The 20,617-nt window shown below is 43.8% G+C and overlaps 1 protein-coding gene across 1 annotated transcript in view; it reads left to right on the top strand.

Annotated features, from left to right (window-relative positions):
* Positions 1-20,617, top strand: part of COL6A3 (collagen type VI alpha 3 chain) — a 90,373-nt gene that overhangs the window by 12,917 nt on the left and 56,839 nt on the right. Inside the window, exons 2-6 of the mRNA XM_064286502.1 lie at positions 1,571-1,688; positions 3,237-3,854; positions 10,417-11,019; positions 16,425-17,009; positions 19,039-19,638. Of these exons, the coding sequence (XP_064142572.1) occupies positions 1,571-1,688; positions 3,237-3,854; positions 10,417-11,019; positions 16,425-17,009; positions 19,039-19,638 (2,524 nt within the window). The remainder of the gene's footprint in view (positions 1-1,570; positions 1,689-3,236; positions 3,855-10,416; positions 11,020-16,424; positions 17,010-19,038; positions 19,639-20,617) is intronic.

Below are 20,617 nucleotides of genomic sequence, written 5' to 3' on the forward strand. Positions count from 1 at the left end.
TTACTGAAAAAAAAAGATTGTATGAAAAATATATTTGGGAAATTCTGGAAAACTCCAAGCACCCAAGCTGATGTCATTAGACCTGGGATTGGAGGGTGAAGAGATGGGCATGAACATTTGAGGATAGGGGTGTTTTCTGGTTTGGGGTGGGGAGAGAAGGGGAAGTTTGCAGGGAAAAGGTTTGGTGACACAGGCTGCTGAGCTATCTGAGCGTGAGCTTGGTGGCTGGAAGTCTGCTCTGCAGTCACCACTGGCACATGGGAGCCGTTAGCCCTGAAGTCCGGCGTGAAGTCCTGCTAATTAAATATCCCCGGGCTTGCTCCGTTCTGAGGTGGGGCGGTTGGCAAACAGCAGATTTTCACTGGAGTGCTAACTATTAACAGAGAATAAGGGCAAGATGAAAATAGTACCAGCTGCTGAGGAGCCCCGATGGTGCGGTGGTTAAGAGCTATGGGTGCTCACCAAAAGGTCGGCAGTTCGAATCCATCAGCAGCTCCTTGGAAACACGATGGGGCAGTTCTACTTGGTCCTACAGGGTCGCTAGGAGTTGGAATTGACTCGCAGGCTGCGGGCTTGGTACCAGCTGCTGTGGTTGAGTTTCCGCATGATTTGGGCAAAGCCCAACTGGAAACTGAAGCTTCTAGGGCTTCCTTCAGACATGGCTTGCAGTTAAGCTGGGTGTCACAAACTGGCTACTTTTTGGTGCTTCTGAGTACCTTTACCCTGACCCATTTCCGTTTTGCCATTTGTTTACAAATATGCTATTACTGCCCATCTCAATTTGGGAGGAAAAGAGATTTAATGTCATAGTTACTAGCCATGGCCAATGTAACACAGTCACTAAATTCAGATTCTCACTTAGATGTTTGATCAAAACATCTTTTCATAAAAAGAGATAAATCCTTGATCCATTAGTTAGTAATTTGATAAAGAAAAAGAACAGTTTTAGATTGCAAAGAAACCACTATGAATGCCTATTTTAAAAAAATGTAATTGTATTCTTCACACTTGTTTAAGAGTGTTCAGCCAGGACAGCGAGTGGCTCAGCCAGAGGATGAGTTGATTCTGGGAGCTACAAGAGGCCTGAGATCTCCTTAGACAGAGTACTATCTATTCACCTCTTATTCATCTATCAATTTTTCTTTGTTGCTTCATTTGTTCGCTTGCTCCTTCCTTCCTGCTTTCCATTCTTCCTCTCTCCTTTGATTTTTTAATGATCTGTGTATGTATGCATATATATACATATGTATGTATGTATATAGCTATCAGATATCTCCCTTTCTCCATCCATCCGTCCGCCCGCCCGCCTATCCACCCACCCACCCACCCATCCACCCACCCATCCATCTGTAATCTATCCATCTATCATCTATCTACATCTTTGTATATGTGTTTCTATCTGTCTGTCTATCTATCTGTCATCTATGAATTTGCTACTAGTTCAAAGTGTAAGTCAGAAAGTCACCTTGGAAATCTAAAAAGGGCAGAGAAACAGTGTTTCTTATTTTCTGAGGGCTTGTGTATCACAAATAAAGCTGATCATTCCCCCCTGCCCTGTTTTCTCTCTTAGGTCCATAGTTGGTGCTTAGACAGATTCAAAATGAGGAAACACCGACATTTGCCATTAGTGGCCCTCTTTTGCCTCTTTCTCTTGGGCTTTTCCACGACTCATGCCCAACAACAAGCAGGTAAGACCTGGAAACATCTCTTAGTTTCATAACAAGAAACAGTGCTAGCTGATTTTAGATCTCAGCCATCATGAGCTTGAGGTAGAGCCTAGATACGTTTTTAAGTGATAGATAAGCCATTTTATTGTAGGATATTTATTTAGGTATAGACTTTTACAGATACTCCGTATCTAGTAAGAGATAGGTTACTAAAACTTGGGTTTGATATCCTGGAGTTGGTTTGCAAGTGGTTTGTTTTTATATTGGCTGTGAACAGAATGTTTGTATCTTGAATATTTCACCATCTGAAGAGCTTTTCCAAATTTCTGGCATTGGTTGGTCTCTGCACACGCAAAATCAGGGGAAGACAAGTTATAAAAGGAAAAAAAAATTTTCCATGAAAAATAAAGATCCCTCTCTCTATAACTCTGAATGAAGAAAGACATTTTCATCTTTCTAATCATCGAATCATTAAAGAATCACTTTCCTAAAACTATTTAAAAAAAAAAAAGAGACCCTAATGAATCCTGTTAAGAATTTGCTTGTGGAGCTTTAAAAAAGTGAGAAATGCCTCTTGCGTTTAAAACGGTAGTTTATAAGCTAGATAGCGTTGAGTTGGGTCTCCTTCTCTTTTTCGTGGGGAGCTGGGACCACTGACAGGGGTTCTCCTACCAGACAGGCTGCACTGAGATGGGGGGAAATCTAGCTCCACCACAGTGGCAAAGGCATTTTGATTGGAGCATCAGCTCAGTGGGGCTTGTAGAGTCTAGGAGCCTTTGTGCCCAGCCAGCATGGCCCATAGTCAGAAGGCGCCTCCGCAGGCACTGAAGGGCTGAAATGCTTAGCCTCCTGTTTCTACCGTTGAGGGAGAACTGGATCCATTTTTGAAAGAGATAAATAACATTCGACATCTCTGAAGGTTTTTCTGGCTCTGAAGAACGTGGAGTGACCAGTAAGGGTACCTTTCATCAGGCTCAAGAGCCTGAGAAAAATGAGACTTTTGTCTTTCTCTACATACACGCGGGTCTTCCTTATTTAAATGAGACGTATTTTTTTTACATTTATTTTTCTAGCAAATTACCCAAAGCACAGGGAGTTGGTTAATGTAAAACAAAAATAGTTTCCACTTTCCTTCTGCCGAGGCCCAGTTCCATATCTCAAACTAAAGAATTAATTTGGAAAGTGACAGTTGGTCATCTGTGGTAAGATAGCCTTCTGGTCTGATCAGGTGGGTCTTGGGGTTCAAACTGCCATAATGAATCATGCTTGGGTTAAAACACACCCCAGGAAATGTTGTTTATTTTTGCATCTGGAGCACATTACTAGTTCACAAGTGGTGGTCATTGCATACGGAAGTTCGGTCAATGGCCAGACACTATCAGTTGTTGAGTTCACATGCCCAGGCTCTCTACTTCTCAGGTAAGTTGTCTACCTGCCTGCATTGCAAGCGAGGTGTAAGACATTTAGCAACAGCATAGTGTAAGCTGAATTTGTTTAGGAAGCTTTCGAACTGATAGGAAGGCATTGCTTGAACAGTAGAAAAACCTAAACCAATGTCTTTTTTTGAAGATGTCAAAAATGGTGCCGCTGCCGATATAATATTTCTAGTGGATTCCTCTTGGAACGTTGGAAAGGAACATTTCCCACTCGTTCGAGAGTTTCTATATGATGTTATAAAATCTTTAGCTGTGGGAGAAAATGATTTCCATTTTGCTCTGGTCCAGTTCAACGGAAACCCACATACTGAGTTCCTGTTAAATACCTATCGTACGAAACAAGAAGTCCTTTCTCATATTTCCAACATGTCTTATATTGGGGGAAGCAATCAGACTGGAAAAGGATTAGAATACGTAATGCAGAACCACCTAACTAAGGCTGCTGGAAGCCGGGCCAGTGACGGAGTCCCTCAGGTTATCGTAGTGTTAACCGATGGACGCTTGGAGGACGGCCTTGCCCTGCCCTCAGCGGAACTTAAGTCTGCTGATGTTAACGTGTTTGCAATTGGAGTTGAGAATGCAGATGGAGGAGCGTTAAAAGAAATAGCAAGTGAACCGCTCAATACACATGTTTTCAACCTAGAGAATTTTACCTCCCTGCATGACATAGTAGGAAACTTAGTGTCCTGTGTTCGTTCATCCGTGGCTCCAGAAAGAGCTGGAGACACAGGGACCCTTAAAGACATCACAGGTAATGGCAACATCGCCAAGCTGCTCCCTGCCTTGCTCTTCTTTGGAGATAAGCTTGGCAACCGCTGGCATTAGAGCAACACTCTGGCTAAAGGTGGAGGTGGTGGGGGCGGGGGAGATTAGGGAAGAGATGAATATTCACAGGTGTAAAAACAAAGGTTTAAATATTCTTCTGTAGTCTCTTTCTAACATAGAGCATTTACGCACATCCAAGGATTTTTTCACTTTTGAGACAACTAATATTTTACCGCTAAAAAACTGCCTTCTGACATCATGACCTAAAAAGGGGTACTTCCGCGTTCCTTAGAAAAGAAACCCTCGGCTCAGCTGGGAAGGCAACTAATAAAAAAGCCTTTGGTCTGTTATCGGAATGGAGCACCCATTTCCTTAAAGAAAGCTCGATGTCCCAAAGTCATGAGCTGAGACGGGAAAGAGCCCATCCACCTGTGTCCACTGGAATGACACCGGGCTCCTCTCTTCTGCTCTGTGGAATCCATTTCAGAGACTTGATTGATAGAATTAGAGTTGGAGGAAACCTTGGATATGATCCAGCCCAAATCTACTTTGAAGAAACTGAGCCCTCCAGAGGGTGGGTGATGTGCACTTAGGGGAAGAGCTAGAGCTGGAGCCCTGTGTGCCGGCTCCTCTTCCATCTTCTCCATGCCATAGCTGTGGCTGTGTCCACAGAGACACCTCTGGTTCCAATGGTGCTCATCAGCACCACCCTGGAAGTACCGATCGCGTGTGAGCATGGCGCCCACGTGCTGTTGCATGGTGACTTGTGCGGACCTAATCTGGAGGCAAGTTGTGTAACCACCAAGCCTGGTAGCTCTCCTTCCAATTCTAAGTGCCCAAAAGAGCAATGGGGAAGGAATTTGACAAGGAAAATTTAAAATGTACCATCCCAGGGCGATTTTGACCAGTCACCAGGGGTAGGCTTACTCATAAGTGATGGGCAGGGCAGAGGGACCTCCCTTTGTTAGAAATGAGTCCATGTGGACATTTGATAGTTGATGGAAGCAAATTCTGGGTAGAATGGGCATGGAGTTAAAATGAATCAAAAAACATCAGAGGAGAAATGAACTCCGGGAAGGAGAGGCGGTACTTCCTCTGAAAAAAACCCCCCAAACCAAACCTGTTGCCGTAGAGTCAATTCTGACTCATAGCGACCCTATAGCACAGAGTAGAACTGTCCCATAGGGTTTCCAAGGAGTGCCTGGTGGATTTGGACTGCTGACCTTTTGTTAGCAGCCGTAGCTCTTAACCACTACACCACCAGGGAGGAAAAGGAAAAGAGAGGGCTGTGTGTCTGAGATTTGGAGGTGGATGGAAAGAAAGCTGAGAGAGTTCAAGTTGACCTGGTGTCAACCAATCTCCATAAAGGGAGATGACAGAGAGAGAGAGAGGCAGTTGGATCTGGGAACTTGCAAGAATTTGAAGTTATTTTTGAACAGTTGCTACAAGGATGAAATAAAGAGTCAGAGAATGTTCGTGACATAACTGCTGACCTGCAGTGACGCTCGGTTGTTGGCACACAGTACGAGTCATTGGCTGTTGCCATTAGTGTGGCTCCATGACTTTCTGCAGATATCTCAGGCACTCCAGGTCAGAAGGAGTGACCAAATTCAGTGTTAGTAAAGAAGAAATGACAGAGAGTCAAGAAGAACATTTTCTTGGAAAGAAAATCTAGAGTGGTGGCAAGTAAATTCCCAAAATAGCCGACCATCAGGTCCTGATGGGTGGGAAGCTGGCTTGGGGAACTTCTGGAGAACCAGAGCATGAGAGGGACAGGTGAATGAGAGAAGCCCCAGAGGCAGCTGAGTGTGAAAGGAAGACCCTACTGCCTGTAGAGAGAGAGACTTTGGAGGGCAGGTCGGGGTGGAGGGGTCCCAAGTGATGAGATTAGAGTGCAATACACAGAGGCCATTGAAGACCCAAGAGGCTGCTGCTCAAAGGAGTTACCCACACAGATGTTAAAGTTTCTGGAGATGATGGTGGGGTGTGGAGTGTAGACGCAGGCTGAGCACGATGGAGCTGAAATCATTCGGGAAGGTCGGAGAACTTCTGTTTGTTGCCATAAAAAAAAAAAAAGAAAGAAATGGATAATTATTTGAACAAAAAAAAAAAGTGCGAATGGGTGAGCAGACCTAAGTGGGCACCACGGCAGAGAGGAAGTGATTATAGGGAAAAAAGGTTTGTACCCAGCTTTTTCCCCAAGTTTGTGAAAGTGGTTACCATCTAGAGGATTTCAGGAGGCAACTGGCAGAAAGTCTGGCTCTGGCTATTTCAAGATGGTCGGTGGAGTGGGAAAAAGAAAGAGTTGAGGCTTTGAAGTATAAATCATGCAATCTAAAGGGCCAGATGGATGGGGCTGGTAGAAGGGCTGAGAGCAGAAGAAGCTAGAGAAAGGTAGAGTCTTCTGATGGTCCAGTGCTTAAATGCTCAGCTGCTAACTGAAAGTTGGTGGTTCGAACCCACCAACAACTCCGTAGGAGAAAGATGTACAGTCTGCTTCTGTAAAGATTACAGCCTTGGAAACCCTATGGGGCAGTTCTACTCTGTTCTATAGAGTTGCTATGAGTTGGAACTGACTGGATGGCGATGGGTTTGGTTTTCATTTTGGTTGGAGAAAGAGTACTAGGGATTCAGAAAGCAGGAGATAGGAAGTGGGACAACTAGATGTCAGCAGAACGGAGCCAGCAGTCTTGAGTGAGAATGGCTTGGTTAAGAGAAGGGTTTCAGAACTAAGCAAACCTGACGTGTTTCAGAAGGTTGTTTGTAAAATGGTTTCCCCAATGGCTCCTCGTGGTTTCAGCTTTGATAGGGGTGGGGTGCTAATGTCCCTGCTCATTGGGCACTGAAAGGAGTGAGAAGAATGTTCAGATTATCTCTAGCACTTAAAAGGCTTTTTAATGGGCCTTTGTAACAGGGGAATAGATCCTAATTCCAAGTGATACGCCCCACTTCTGGCATGATTACATAATATCCATCCTGCCAGATGACAGGAAAAGAAGGTGGGTGTCCTCAAGAGCATCCCCAACAAAGCAGCTGAGGTTACAATGAAATGATAAAAGGGTATCTACCATGACCTACTCTTTATTTTCTACAATACCATTAGAATGACTGATTCATCACAGCTCTGACTATAGGGAAAAAGACAAGTCCATGTTGAAAAGCAGTGAAGAGGATCAGTAGACAAATGGGGCATCTTTTCTTTATTGATGTGTTGGCAAACCCCGGAGGAGGAGTAGACAAGTTTTCCATTGTGTTTAACCGTTATATAAGCGAGCAAACAATTAGAATCCCATACTGAGTGCTCAATGAGCCAATCAGCGTAGCATGTTTCCACATGGATGATAAAACCTTTGTTTTTATGCCAAGAAAACATCTCTGTCTTCTAGCGTTCAAGCCGCTCACAGCACCAAGGTGGAATATTAATCCTTTTATGCTGTCTTTCCTAATTAACTTCACTCTGCAATTCCTCCAGTACTGTGTCCCACTGCATGTTCTATACAAAAATAATGATAGTAATAATAATAAATCTCTGCTTATAATTTTTGGGAAAAGTATTAGGAGGGTATTATAGTGTTTGCTAGTAAATTAGGGGCTGCTTCCCATTGGCTACCTGTTGGCTAGGTAACTTTTCCCCATAGAGTGTACTTGATCTTAAAACACACATATGTTTACAATATTAATGATCACCACTGTTCTAAATGAATTCTACTTAATCAGTCTCTAAAGGTGATCAGTTGTGTTTTTTGAAATCCCTTTGTTATCCTTTTAAAGATGGTTATGACTGACATAGTCCTGGTGGCTCAGTGCTTAACAGCTATGGCTGCTAACCAAAAGGTCAGCAGTTCGAATCCACCAACTGCTCCTTGGAAATCCTATGGGGCAGTTCTACTCTGTCCTCTAGGGTCGCTATGAGTGGGAATTGACTCGACAGCAACGGGTTTGGTTTTTCTATGACTATGATACAAACCTGTATGCTACAGTGAGTGGTCAAGCTGATCCAGAACTGGTGAGGATCTCAACATGAGCTTTTGTGTCCCCGCAAAATACGAAGATTTGAAATATTCCCAAAGCATTTGTGAGATTTTGTGTTTTGCTTATGAAATAAGAATGTGAGCTAAGGAAGGCATCGTGCTCACACAAATGTGCTCAGAAAAATAGTGTTTCCAGTGGTGTTGAAGGAGTTTATGATTTCTCCATGGACATTTTCAAGACTTTCCACCCTAGAAAATACCACAGAAATGGATGAGGCATAAGCCGTAAAAGGAGAAAACCAGATGGCTTCAAATTTTTTATTTTCGATAGATTGATTACTCCTAGCATGGAGTTGGTCATTGATATGCTTTGATATACCCAAGAAACCATGGTCCTGTGTTTACTTGAGGCTTTGGCTCTCCTGGATAACCAAGCATGCTCATGTGTGTGCCATCGTGTGTGTAAGACAATGACATTTTATTTTCAGTGATGACAAATTATTCAACATTTTTCTATGACCCACTGTAGTAGATGTTCAGCCTTTCAGAAGAGAAATGTCCAAGAATTTTTTTGGGGGGGGGGATTCTTTTATCTTATTTATAGTACTGTAAATTAGAACCAAAAAGTATGTCGTAAATTAATGAGAGATAGTGTCATCCTATGATTTAGGTATCGTTTCTCTTTTATCGACCCTACGATGATAGCTAATCCTTCTTTGAAGTGTTCTTGATAAAGCCAGTAAGTGGAAGATCCTCCCCTGGTCCTCAAGGTCATTGATTTAGGCCTCGGAAATGCTGAGAGTTTTATGTGGTGTCATTCGCAGAGTCTTTATCTCACATGATGATGCAAGCCATTTCTATGACCTGCTATGTAATTCACACTCCCTGACACCCATCCTCCCAAAGATCCTTTAAGAATCTTTACTTTGGCTAAAGACTGGCAGATGCCTTGGATTTCTTGGCAAAGGCTTGGTCTTATTTAATACTTTTGTGTGACAGTTGTTAAAAGCACAAGATCTTAACTACTATAAAAAGTAATTATCCTTCACATTAGGCGTTAGAAAGGGGATGTGACATCAATGTTCCCATGTCAATATCTTTCCCTATGAAAAGGATTCATCTACAAAGATGTTGTCAGGAAGTCTTAAGTACATAAAGGGGGAAAGAGAGTGGGTCTGAGTTTAGGAAGCTCTGTTTCAATTTATACAAGGGGAGTGCTTGTATAAGGATATAATTTCGCTACACCAAAATTCTTCAATTTTATGAGACAAAATTTGTATCCTGTTTCCGCAGTGAAAATGAAAGCAATTTTACTGGCACAAGGACAAAATAATTGTGAATATGAAATGTCCACTGTGATCACAAAGATCAGAATATAAATATCATATGTGCTCACACAAAATTTCTTCCTGTTCCAAACACAGGCTGAAGTCATTAAACATACTTACTGGAATAATGCTGTGTTTCCTGTAGTTTAAATCAATATAATTTAAACACTCTAGCTGGACCTTTGAAGTATTTTGCCCTGGTTTTTAGATTTGTTGATTTCTATTCCTTGTTCAGTGCTTCTGTGGGACCCCATTCTTGGTAACAGAATGGGAGTTTCATATTCACCACTGTGGGGGGAGAAAAGAAGTCTTGGTGAGCCATTTTTACGTCCATTGCTATAGCCCCAGAGCTAATTCTGATTAAGGGTTGACTATATACTCATGAATCAGTTTGGGTTGTCATAAAAATAATGTTGGATAATTATGTCATGACTGGTTGCATATCATCCTGTTTAACATTGTTCTGCATTGTATGATTGAATACAGAGGCAACAACAAACTAAATGAACAAACATCTAGCCCAGGCCTAGACCTGCCTTTGAGTATCATACAACTAAGCATTTCATGAGAAAAGAAAATCAAACCAAAATCTCATTAAGGTATTTTAAAATAAAAAGTTTACATGTAATTTTAGTTCTTCCTTTTGGATTCAAAGTTGCATGTGCCCAGCCATTTTGATTTTTAAAGAAAAAGGAAGAAACGATAGTTGCTTAAGGGTTTAACACACTGGAGTGATGAGTCACCAGACTTCGGGTTCTGTTTTGCAGCTGTGGATTTGTACTAAAAAATCCTCATTATCACTTAAGAAGTCTGGAGCAATGTCCAAAATTTAGAAATCATGTTTTGATTTTTGTTTATCGACTCATTTATTTTCCCCCGTAGATATGGGAATGCAGAATTCCAAGGAACTACATTCCTGGCCAAACTTAGTGGAACTCTCCAGAACAGGCCCCCAAGGTTTCTTCCTGACAAAAGTAGATATGATCTGAAATTTGACTACAAAAAAGGCATAACTGGAAATAAGATATAAGTGCTCCTATTTTGTGTGATAATTTGTAGGAAGTTGCCTGTTATCCATCAGAATGCAGACCTGAAGGAGAATGTCACATTCCTTAATCAACATGTGTTCCATTTGTCTGTATTTCGTGTTTCTTGTTGGTTTCCAAAGAAACATGTCAGAACGCCGAACAGATGCATGTTATCATTTGTTCTAACGCTTTCACGTTTTTTGCATTTCTTTCCCTTAAAGCACAAGACTCTGCTGACATAATTTTCCTTATTGATGGATCAGACAACACCGGAAGTGTGCATTTCACAGTCATTCGAGACTTCCTTGTGAATCTCCTTGACAGACTCTCGATTGGGACTCAGCAGATACGAGTGGGGGTGGTCCAGTATAGCGATGAGCCCAGAACCATGTTCTCCTTGAACACCTACTCCACCAAGGCACAGGTTCTGCAGGCGGTCAAGGCCCTCAGGTTCACTGGTGGGGAGTTGGCCAACATTGGCCTTGCCCTTGATTTTGTGGTGGAGAATCACTTCACCCGGGCAGGGGGCAGCCGAGTGGAGGAAGGGGTTCCCCAGGTGTTAGTCCTCATAAGTGCCGGGCCTTCTAGTGACGAGTTCCGTGACGCGGTGGTAGCCCTGAAGCAGGCTAGCGTGTTCTCATTCGGTCTCGGCGCCCAGGCCGCTTCCAGGGCAGAGCTCCAGCACATAGCTACCGATGACAACTTGGTGTTTACTGTCCCGGAATTCCGTAGCTTTGGGGACCTCCAGGAGCAATTACTGCCGTACATTGTTGGCGTGGCCCAAAGACGCATTGTCTTGCAACCCCCAACCGTTGTCACTGAAGGTATGTATGCTCTTCTCGACATCAGTGTGGGTGGGGGGTGTTGTGTGTGTGGGTTTTTGTAGAAGTAAGGCGGGCCCCAGAATGATTCGCCTCAGGAGAACCTGTAAGTACCCACAGTCTAGTCCTTCTCTGCTGAGCTCCTAGGTGAGGTGTTTGTGATTGTTGCTGTGTTTGAAAGACTGAAGATCAACGAGTGGGTGAATTGTCAAGAAAGTGTGCTTTTAAGGCGAACTCAACACAATACTCACTCCAGGATAGTTAGCATCGTTGTGTAATCTGCTTATAGTCCAAAGAAACCAAACCAAACCCATTGCCACCGAGTCAGTTCCAACTCACAGCGACCCTATAGGACAGAGCAGAACTGCCTCATAGTGTTTCCAAGGAGTGGCTGGTGGATTGGAACTGCCAATCTTTTGGTTAGCAGCTGAGTTCCTAACCACTGAGCCACCAGGGCTCCAATTATAGTCTAGTCATCCTAAAAATGAATTAGAGGGAGCTTATTGGGTTGTGGCAGGAGCTCTGGTGGTGCAGTGGTTAAAGCCCTCAGCTGCTAACTGAAAGTTCAACTGTTTGAGCCCACCAGATGCTCGCCAGGAGAAGGATGTGGCAGTCAGCTTCCAGAAAAGATTTACAACCTTGGAAACCCAGTGGGGGCAGTTCTATTCTGTCCTAGGGGGTCGGCATGAGTCAGAATTGGACTTGACTGCAGTGGGGAATTGGGTGGCACAGATGGTTAGTGTCCTCCACTGCTAACTGAAAGGTTGGGTGTTCTAGTCCACCCAGAGGTGCCTAGGAAGAAAGGCCTGGTGAAAGGTCAGCCAGTGAGAACCCCGTGGAGCACAGTTCTACTCTGACACACCTGGGTCGCCAGGACCCGGAGCTGACGCAACAGCAACTCGCTTTTATTACAATGCTGAGAAAACTAGTCCACGGTAATGGTGTTGGCCCCTAAAATCAGCGTGTCGGACGTGCACTCAGGCAAAGAGCCTCTTCCCAAAAGCAACAGAGGTGCACAGTGAGGACTAGCCCTCAAAGGCACTCTGTGCCAGGGCCGTGGAGAGTTGAATTTCTTCTGACGGTAAGAAATGCAACATTCGTTTGGTGGGGTTTTATAAACATTTTTTTTTTTCCTCTGTGCTTATCAAGTTTAGGGGTGATTCTTTGAGTGGCAAGATGATGACATATACTCAAAAGTCAGGCCTTTGGCAAAACAAAACATAGGAGTGATTTAAAAAAGACAAAACTAACCAAGCCACGGAACAAACATGCATTTAACAAACAGGCGAGGTAGGGGGGGTACTTTCAAAACTTAAATCGGAGCAGAGGCGGGCTTGATGCTGTGGCAGTTACAAACGGAGCAGATCCAGTCACACTGCGGGACGTTACCCGGAGGTTTCTCGCACGGTCAGAGATTTTGCCACGGATAGTATTAAACATGTTGCTGGGTGGGGTATATCAGAACTGATGTGAAATTACATTTTAAAAATTCTCTTGATATTTCTAGACGTCTCTCTCACTGGAGTTATTTTTCAACATTAATAAAATAGAAGTGGAAACCCGGCAATCGGTCCAAAGGACCGCCATGAGGGGCAGGCAGGATGTCCCCATCGTTCCCAGCTTACAGATGAGGAGAGATCGGAGCTCCTGGTGTTGCGGGACGTTATCAAACTTGCACAGTCATGCAGAGGCAGCCATAGGTCTAGACTCCAGGTTTTCTGCCTGCTGGTAGGAAAACCTGTGAACATGAACTTTCTGCTTCTCAGAAATAGCAGAGGGTCTCCGGGCTGTGGTGGAAAACTCTCTCTAGGCAGCCAGGGGAGTAGGCACAGTCTCCCCTCCCTGATCAAGTATTCTCTGAGACAGGTCAGGCCAATGGGATGCCACTCAGTGAATTAGTGATGCACTGTCCCCTCAGTCCTTTCCAGAAGCATCCAGCTCACTTCCCGCTATAGCTTACACCCTGGAAGACCCTAACAAGATGAATTCTTGAGGGTAAAACCTTGTCAGTCTTCTTCTTCACCATCCGTCCGGTACCAAAACAGATAATGGCACATAGTAGGTGCTCCATAAGTATTTGATGAAGCAATGCTGAGGCTGATATAAGACCCTGGTTGTCGTCTGCAACCGGTGATGCCGATTTTCTTGTGTGGATCGATACAGTGTTAGGGTTCTTGTTATCTTTTTAATTAAATGCCGCATACCTGTGTCTACAAAGTAAATTTGCTAGTAAAATACTGCTGTTTTTCCCCATTTTACTAGTTGAGGTTATGGGTAGGCTTTCCTTTGAAGAAGGGTGGTCAATAATTTAAAGATAAACTTTTTTTGGAAGTCGTGCCATTGTACGAAGTTAAGAGAGAAGCATTTGAAAGTCTTAATAAAAACAAAGGAAAACAAAAACCAGCTTTATCCACTCACGTATTTGGAGTTGACCTCTGCCTGATAGCGCTTTGCTAACCCTGAGTTGTAGCGATTGCATGGATGTGAAGGCAATATCACTGCATTTCCTTACAAAGGTTACATAATTCAAACAAAGTTGGTTCACACTCCCTCCCAATGATTTTAAAATGGGGCCTTTATCGTAATGACGAACGTAGGAAGATAGCTCAGGATGGGGACATCTTATTTAAAGCACACACTTAATTCTGGATGTTAGAGCTGCCCCGTGTCCAGGTGATGTGGTAAGAAAAGCGTAAATGATGTTTACTCTCTAGAGGATATTTTTTAATTACATTTATTTAAATCAGTAAGGCCAACCCAGAGTGGTTGCCTTTAATCTCATTTAGGTGTCTGGCTTTTTCCCCTTGCTTGATGGGATCCTAGCACTGACCACAATCCTTCAGGTGAGCTGACAGAGAGGTTAGAACTTTGGATACAATGAGAAATGGAAATGGACAGGGGAGAACAATGGAAATGGGGGGCTTTGACTTGCCTGAGATCATTTCCATCATGGCACCATTCCTGTGACCCTGGTAAATATGGAAACAATCTGGTGAGACTTTACAACCTATTTTGGTTTCCCTGGGCTTGCGTACTTTTGGAAACAAACCACTTACAATCATTTTGTAAACACTGAGGAAATTCCATGGTTGTGGTCCGGGTGACCTGGCTTCTGGTCCCAGGTCTTGGGCTGACGGGCCATTTGATGCTGGGCAGGTCGTACAACATCTCTTGGCTCTGGGTTCTTGAAATTATAGCAAAGGAGTTAAAGTAGATGAAAATATTTCCATTCTAGGAGAAGATTTAAATTCTTTGGTATTAATAGGTACCATATCAAATAAATAAATAAATAAATAAACCCAGGTACAACATAGCCCTCATTTAATTTTTCCCTAGCTTATTAGCATTTTACAAACACCATCTTTAATCTTAGTAATTAATTTATAGTCAACAAATGTTGAAGAGGTGTCGATATATCTATGTCTACATGTCTGTGTCTCTATGTCTGTGTCCTTATGTTTATATTTAAGTCTATGTCTATGCCTATATGTCTATGTCTACATGTCTAAGCCTATGTCTATATGATGGTGTCTAAGGCTTTATGTCTACATCTATGACTGTATCAGTTACCTAGTGCTGCTACAACAGAAATACCACAATTGGATGACTTCAAGGAACAGAAATTTGTTTTCTCACAGTTCAGGAGGCAACAAATCTGAATTCAGGGCGTGGCTCTATGGGGAGGTCCTTCCTCGTCTATTTTAGCTTCTAGTAGCTGTGCCAGGCCCTGGCATTCCAGGGCTTGTTGATGTATCCATCTCTGTCGTCTGCCATCATCTGCCTTCCTATTCTCCCTGTGTGTGTCTCTGTGTCCATTTTGCAGAAATGATTAGATTTAGAACCCACCATACTTGGGTATGATCTAATTAACATAACAAAGAAAATCTTAGATCTAAACAGGATTACATCCACAGGTGTGTGGGTCAGGATTTCAATACATATTTTGGGGGGACAAAATTCAATCCATAACAGTATCTATCTCTATCTCTGTGTCCATATCTATATACCTACATCTATTCCTATCTCTATGTATCTATGCTTACTTATCTTTTATCTCTATTTGGAGAGCACTGGAGGGAGGAGGAGACAGTACAGGCGTGGGGCACTTGCTGTCTTAGATCAGGCATTGTGGTGAGAATTCCACATACCTGTGTGTCTACCTGAAGTCTGAGAATCTGGCATTCACTGTCTAGATCACAACTTGATGCCAAAGCAATGGTCCCCAAGTGCCCTCAGTGGATGCTTTTTATCTCTGTATGCATTCATATGTTTTTTCTTAAAGAAGAGAGTTCGGACCAATAATATTAACATCATCACATCTCAAGTGAATTGAAGTGTTACAAAATTGAATTGCCATATAATATACCTAACAGAATAGAGTGACAGAGGGCTCCTCAAGTCAGTATGGTGATGACTTCATAAATTAGTAAATTGATGGCACAATTTCCCCCTCAGGTTTAACCACCTGTACTCATATAAGTCTTGAAAGCTCTCTTAGGTTTCTGGATAGGTGCTCTGGTCCTATCCATCCTTTGTCCCACAACTCAGGTGGATCTTCTATACGCTGATACAGCCTTTCCCTGGCTGGAAAGCTGTTCATAAGCCACTTCGAGGAAGTGATCTTGTTGTCACCTTTCTGCTTTGTGACTTGTCTTTAAGTTATCGTAGTCTTAAAACATTATTTAGGACCTTTACAACAGCATACTTGAATGAAAGTACTTCTGTGCCACTTGCTGGTTTTGATGTTCATTTCCTTTTAATAAGTTTATGATGCCAGGTCATTTTTTTTTTCCACCTGGAAAACAGAACTAGAGGGGGTGAAGATGTGTGTGCTCTTCCAATATTAGCATTTAGCAACGTGTATCCTGTGAAATCAAGACCATGAAGTCAAGGGCTTACCGAACACACACCAGTTGCTCCTTTAATTATTAAAATGATGGCTTCCTTCTGGCCTCTCAAATCCAAACTATATATTTATGGTGGAAAAGAGCTTACTGACTTAAGTGTCAGCATGCTAAACTGATGGCCACTAAAGCAAATTTTGTTTTTGTGAAACTCTTTTGTAAAAAGTACTAAGAGTGGATTGGGTGGGAGGGGACCCTGACCTGTCATTCAGCAGGGAACGGTGCAGCTGTAACAAATATGTGCATTAGGACAATTTGCTGCCTGGGTCCATCAGTGACTTCACCTTGGCCAGAGCAAATGGGAGCATACCTTAAATGGGGCTATCTCTGTAGAGAGTCATTGTTGAGGGTGACTGGTAAGGCCCTCCTTCTCACTGTGTCATGTTGCTGCCTGCCATCATTGAAGTCAACAAGAGGGACCTAGTCTTCCTCTAGAGTAGAGAGTCATTGTTGAGGGTGACTGGTAAGGCCCTCCTTCTCACTGTGTCATGTTGCTACCTGCAGTCGTTGAAGTCAACAAGAGGGACATAGTCTTCCTCGTAGATGGCTCCTCTGCACTGGGACTGGCCAACTTCAATGCAATCCGCGACTTCATTGCCAAGGTCATCCAGAGGCTGGAGATTGGACAGGATCTTATCCAGGTGGCAGTGGCTCAATTTGCAGACACTGTAAGGCCTGAGTTTTATTTTAATACCTACCCCAGTAAAAGGGAAGTTATGAACACCGTGCGGAGAATGAAGCCCCTAAATGGCTCGGGCCTGTATGTGGGCTCGGCACTGGACTTTGTCCGCAACAACCTGTTCACTAGTGCGGTTGGCTACCGCGCTGCAGAGAAGGTGCCTAAGCTCTTGGTGTTGATCATAGGCGGTAAGTCCCTAGATGGGGTCAGCCAGCCTGCCCAGGAGCTGAAGACAAACGGCATCATGGCCTTCGCCATCGGAAACAAGGCTGCCGATCAGGCTGAGCTGGAAGAGATTGCTTTCGACTCCTCCCTGGTGTTCGTCCCCGCAGAGTTCCGGGTTGCCCCTTTGCAGGGCGTGCTGCCCAGCTTGCTGGCGCCCCTCAGGACCCTCTCTGGAACCACTGAAGGTATGGTGGGGGCAGCATCAGACAAGCAATAGGGTGGTCTTGAGGCAGAAGCTTTGAGAAAAAAAAAAAGAGTTTTATTTGTGTTTAGCTAACAAGCACCTAACACAGACAACTGTTAAATGATGAAAACCACAGCAATAACAAGATGTGTTTCAGGTTCTCTTTTACCCTGATTTGAAAGCTGTACGACTTAAAATGTCCTACAGTAAGAATGATGTGAGACTTAGATGGTAGGACCTAGGACCACCTATTGCTGAGGTGTGTGGCCGAGGTGGTCACTTCAGCTCTTATCCCTGGTCAGTCCCCAGTGCTGTTCTGTTTGTACGGTGACTCCTGCCCCCCTCCTCTCTCCACTGTCAGGAGTGGAGTTAGCCTCTCTCCTTGTCCTGAGTCTACTTCAAAGGCCAAACCTGGCTAGGATAGGACATAGTGCCCTCCGATTTCAACCTGCCTCTTTTCTCTTTAAGGGATTTCATCCTGTAAGAAAGCATGTTGAATGAATGGGTGTGAAGATCACTTACCTGGTGGTTCTTCAAATCCCTCATGTGATATGATGATCAATGAAATGTTGTTTTTAAGTCAATGTCAAGGTCTATGGGCTTGTGAATTGAATATGTAAAAATCACCGTCCTTAATGAAGATGAATCTCACAGAAACAAACCTTTCCACCCCACAAGTTTATGTAGGATCGTTCGATGCATGAACTATGTTGCATGGAAGCACGTGTTCTCTTGAGACTTTCTGGTCTTCCTAAATCCTCACTCTAATTGTTTTTCCTTCTTTAAAACTTCTAACACTCACTTTTGTAGCCAAAGTTCAACTTGATAGAACCCAAACCAAAACCCACTGCCGTCAAGCAAATTCTGACTCATAGCGAACCTATAGGACAGAGTAGAACGGCCCCATAGAGTTTCCAAGGAGCACCTGGTGGATTCGAATTGCCAGCCTCATGGTTAGCAGCCATAGCACTTAACCACTACGCCACCAGGGTTTCCACTTGATAGAACATAAGGTAAAATTAGTTGTGAGATCTAAATTTTAGTGAGGCATCAGGAAAGAAATCGGAAATGAAAAATTTAAGGGCTCATGTTAGATGTGTTGGGGGAAACACACTAATTTGGGGCTTATACTTTTTATTCTCCATATGTGTGACCTCAGTCAGGCAAATCAAATAGTCTCTGTATTTTAATCACCCCTTGGGAAAATTCCCATAGGGCCCTCTTTGTTATTACCTAGTAATGCTAGGACTCCCAAAAGGACAAGAATACCAGTGGAGAATGACAAATTGGAAGGTGCTGGGAATACTTCAAAGTCAGAAGACACTGCTTTCATTTATTTATTTTTAAGCCTTAAGGGATCTCCTGGTGACTTGGGTAAACTGGGAGTCCCTGATTGGTGTAAAGGGTTAATGTGCTCAGCTGCTACCCGAAAGGTTGGGGGTTCGAGCCCACCCAGAGGCACATCAGAAGAAAGTCCTGGGAATCTAATTCCAAAAAATCAGCCATTGAAAACCGTGTGGAGCAGAGTTCTACTCTGACACACATGGGGTCGCCACGAGTCAGAATCGACCTGATGGCAGCTGTTTTTTGGTTTTGGGCAAATAGTTTTTAAGCTGTAGGTAGAGAGTTCTTCTCAGTTTGTAGGATCCAGCTGTGCACTGCACAGGTGGCCGTGACCATGGCCACATGTATGAGTGAGGTGGGAAGGCACAGCACACTTGTGGATTCCATTTCCAGGGGAGGAATGTTCAGTTTCAAGGATTCCGATCATTTTGGTTGGTTGCAAAAATGCGAACTTTGGCACTGCATCTCTGTGAGAGCCACCCTGGCTAGCCACATGCCTCACCGACACGAGCCAACACTGGAAGAAAATATGCAGCCGCCTGCCATATTTTACGAGATGGACATGCTTTGCCATCCTGGTTGTCTCTGTGTGCTCAATGTTGGCATGTGTGCATGTGTTGTGTGCACACATGGGAAGACCTTCCAGGTCATGTATGTCTCACTCTGTTTTCTGTGCTCCACTGCAGTTCGTGTAAACAAAAGGGATCTCATCTTTCTTTTGGATGGATCACTCAACATTGGAAAAGCCAACTTCCCTTATGTTCGTGACTTTGTAATGAACCTAGTTAACGGCCTTGATGTCGGACATGACAATATTCGAATTGGTTTAGTGCAATTTAGTGACACCCCTGTAACGGAGTTCTCTCTAGACACATACCAGACAAAGTCAGATGTGCTGGCCCATCTGAGGCAGCTGCAGTTCAAGGGGGGCTCAGGCCTGAACACGGGCTCGGCCCTGAGCTTTGTGCATGCCAACCACTTCACCGAAGCTGGCGGCAGCAGGATCCATGAACACGTGCCGCAGCTCCTGCTTCTGCTTACAGCCGGGCAGTCTGAGGACTCCTATTTGCAAGCTGCCAATGCGCTAGCGCGCGCAGGCGTGCTGACCTTTTGCGTGGGCACTAGCCAGGCGAATAAGGCCGAGCTTGAGCAGATTGCTTTTAACCCGAGCCTGGTGTATCTCATGGATGATTTCAGCTCCCTGCCAGCTCTGCCTCAGCAGCTGATTCAGCCCCTAACCACATATGTTAGTGGAGGTGTGGAAGACGTTCCACTCGCCCAGCCAGGTAAACCCACCTTACTGCGCGCGGGCTCCCTCTCCCTCCTCAGCCACCTCCCTGGAGGACAGTTGACCAATCTGAACCTAAGAGTGTCATAAATCCTTTGAATGGGTGGTGAGACACTGTACCAGCAAGTTGAGATTCTCTGTCTTTAGACCCAAAGGTTGGCGGTTCAAATCCACCAGCTGCTCTTCAGGAGAAAGATGTGGCAATCTGCTCCTGTAAAGGATACAGCCTTGGAAACCCTATGGGGCAGTTCTACTCTGTCCTATAGGGTTGCTATGAGTCAAAATCGACTCGACAGCAATGGGTTTGGTTTTCTCTAGAACACGCTTTAGGGTATTCGTTGATGAAAGCAAGAGTAGCCGATTCGGCTTATGCTCTGCCGCCATGTTGTCCCACTCTTTACACAGAAACTTTTGTTTTTTTTTGGTTTTATTTTTTGCTCCAAACCCTGTCAAGATTCTGGAGTTCAAATCCAGATGGATATGATGGAAATGAGAAAGACTCATCTCTTTCATACATGAGTATGCATTGAAGCCATTTAAACATTGAACTTATTTTCTTTATATGATATTTTTATGTTCGAGATCCACTGTATCTAGCAAGTTATTTGTTATAAGCTCAACAAAGGCTGTATCTTTATGCAATAGTAAAAAGGTTTCCAAAAGAAGCTTAGATTTTTTCAAAATTATAGAGCAGAGAGACATGAAGCATTAGGTCTACCAGCCCTGATGTCACACAGATGGGTAGCAAAACTGAGCCAATTGAAGCCCAATCACAGTAGTTCTGAGAAGTGCATGAACTGAAAATAACAATCACAGTGCACTGGGTAGCCACCTGTGGGTCGCTGCTCATGCTTTCTGTCGTCTTGCTACAGAAAAGTGACACACACTGAGAGAGGACCTAGCCTGCAGAGCAATGGCAGGCACTATTTTAGGTTCTAATCCATAAATTCACATTTAATAAAACCATGATCCAATTA

The sequence above is a fragment of the Loxodonta africana genome, chromosome 6 (assembly GCF_030014295.1).
Source record: "Loxodonta africana isolate mLoxAfr1 chromosome 6, mLoxAfr1.hap2, whole genome shotgun sequence".
Taxonomy (NCBI): Eukaryota; Metazoa; Chordata; class Mammalia; order Proboscidea; family Elephantidae; genus Loxodonta; species Loxodonta africana.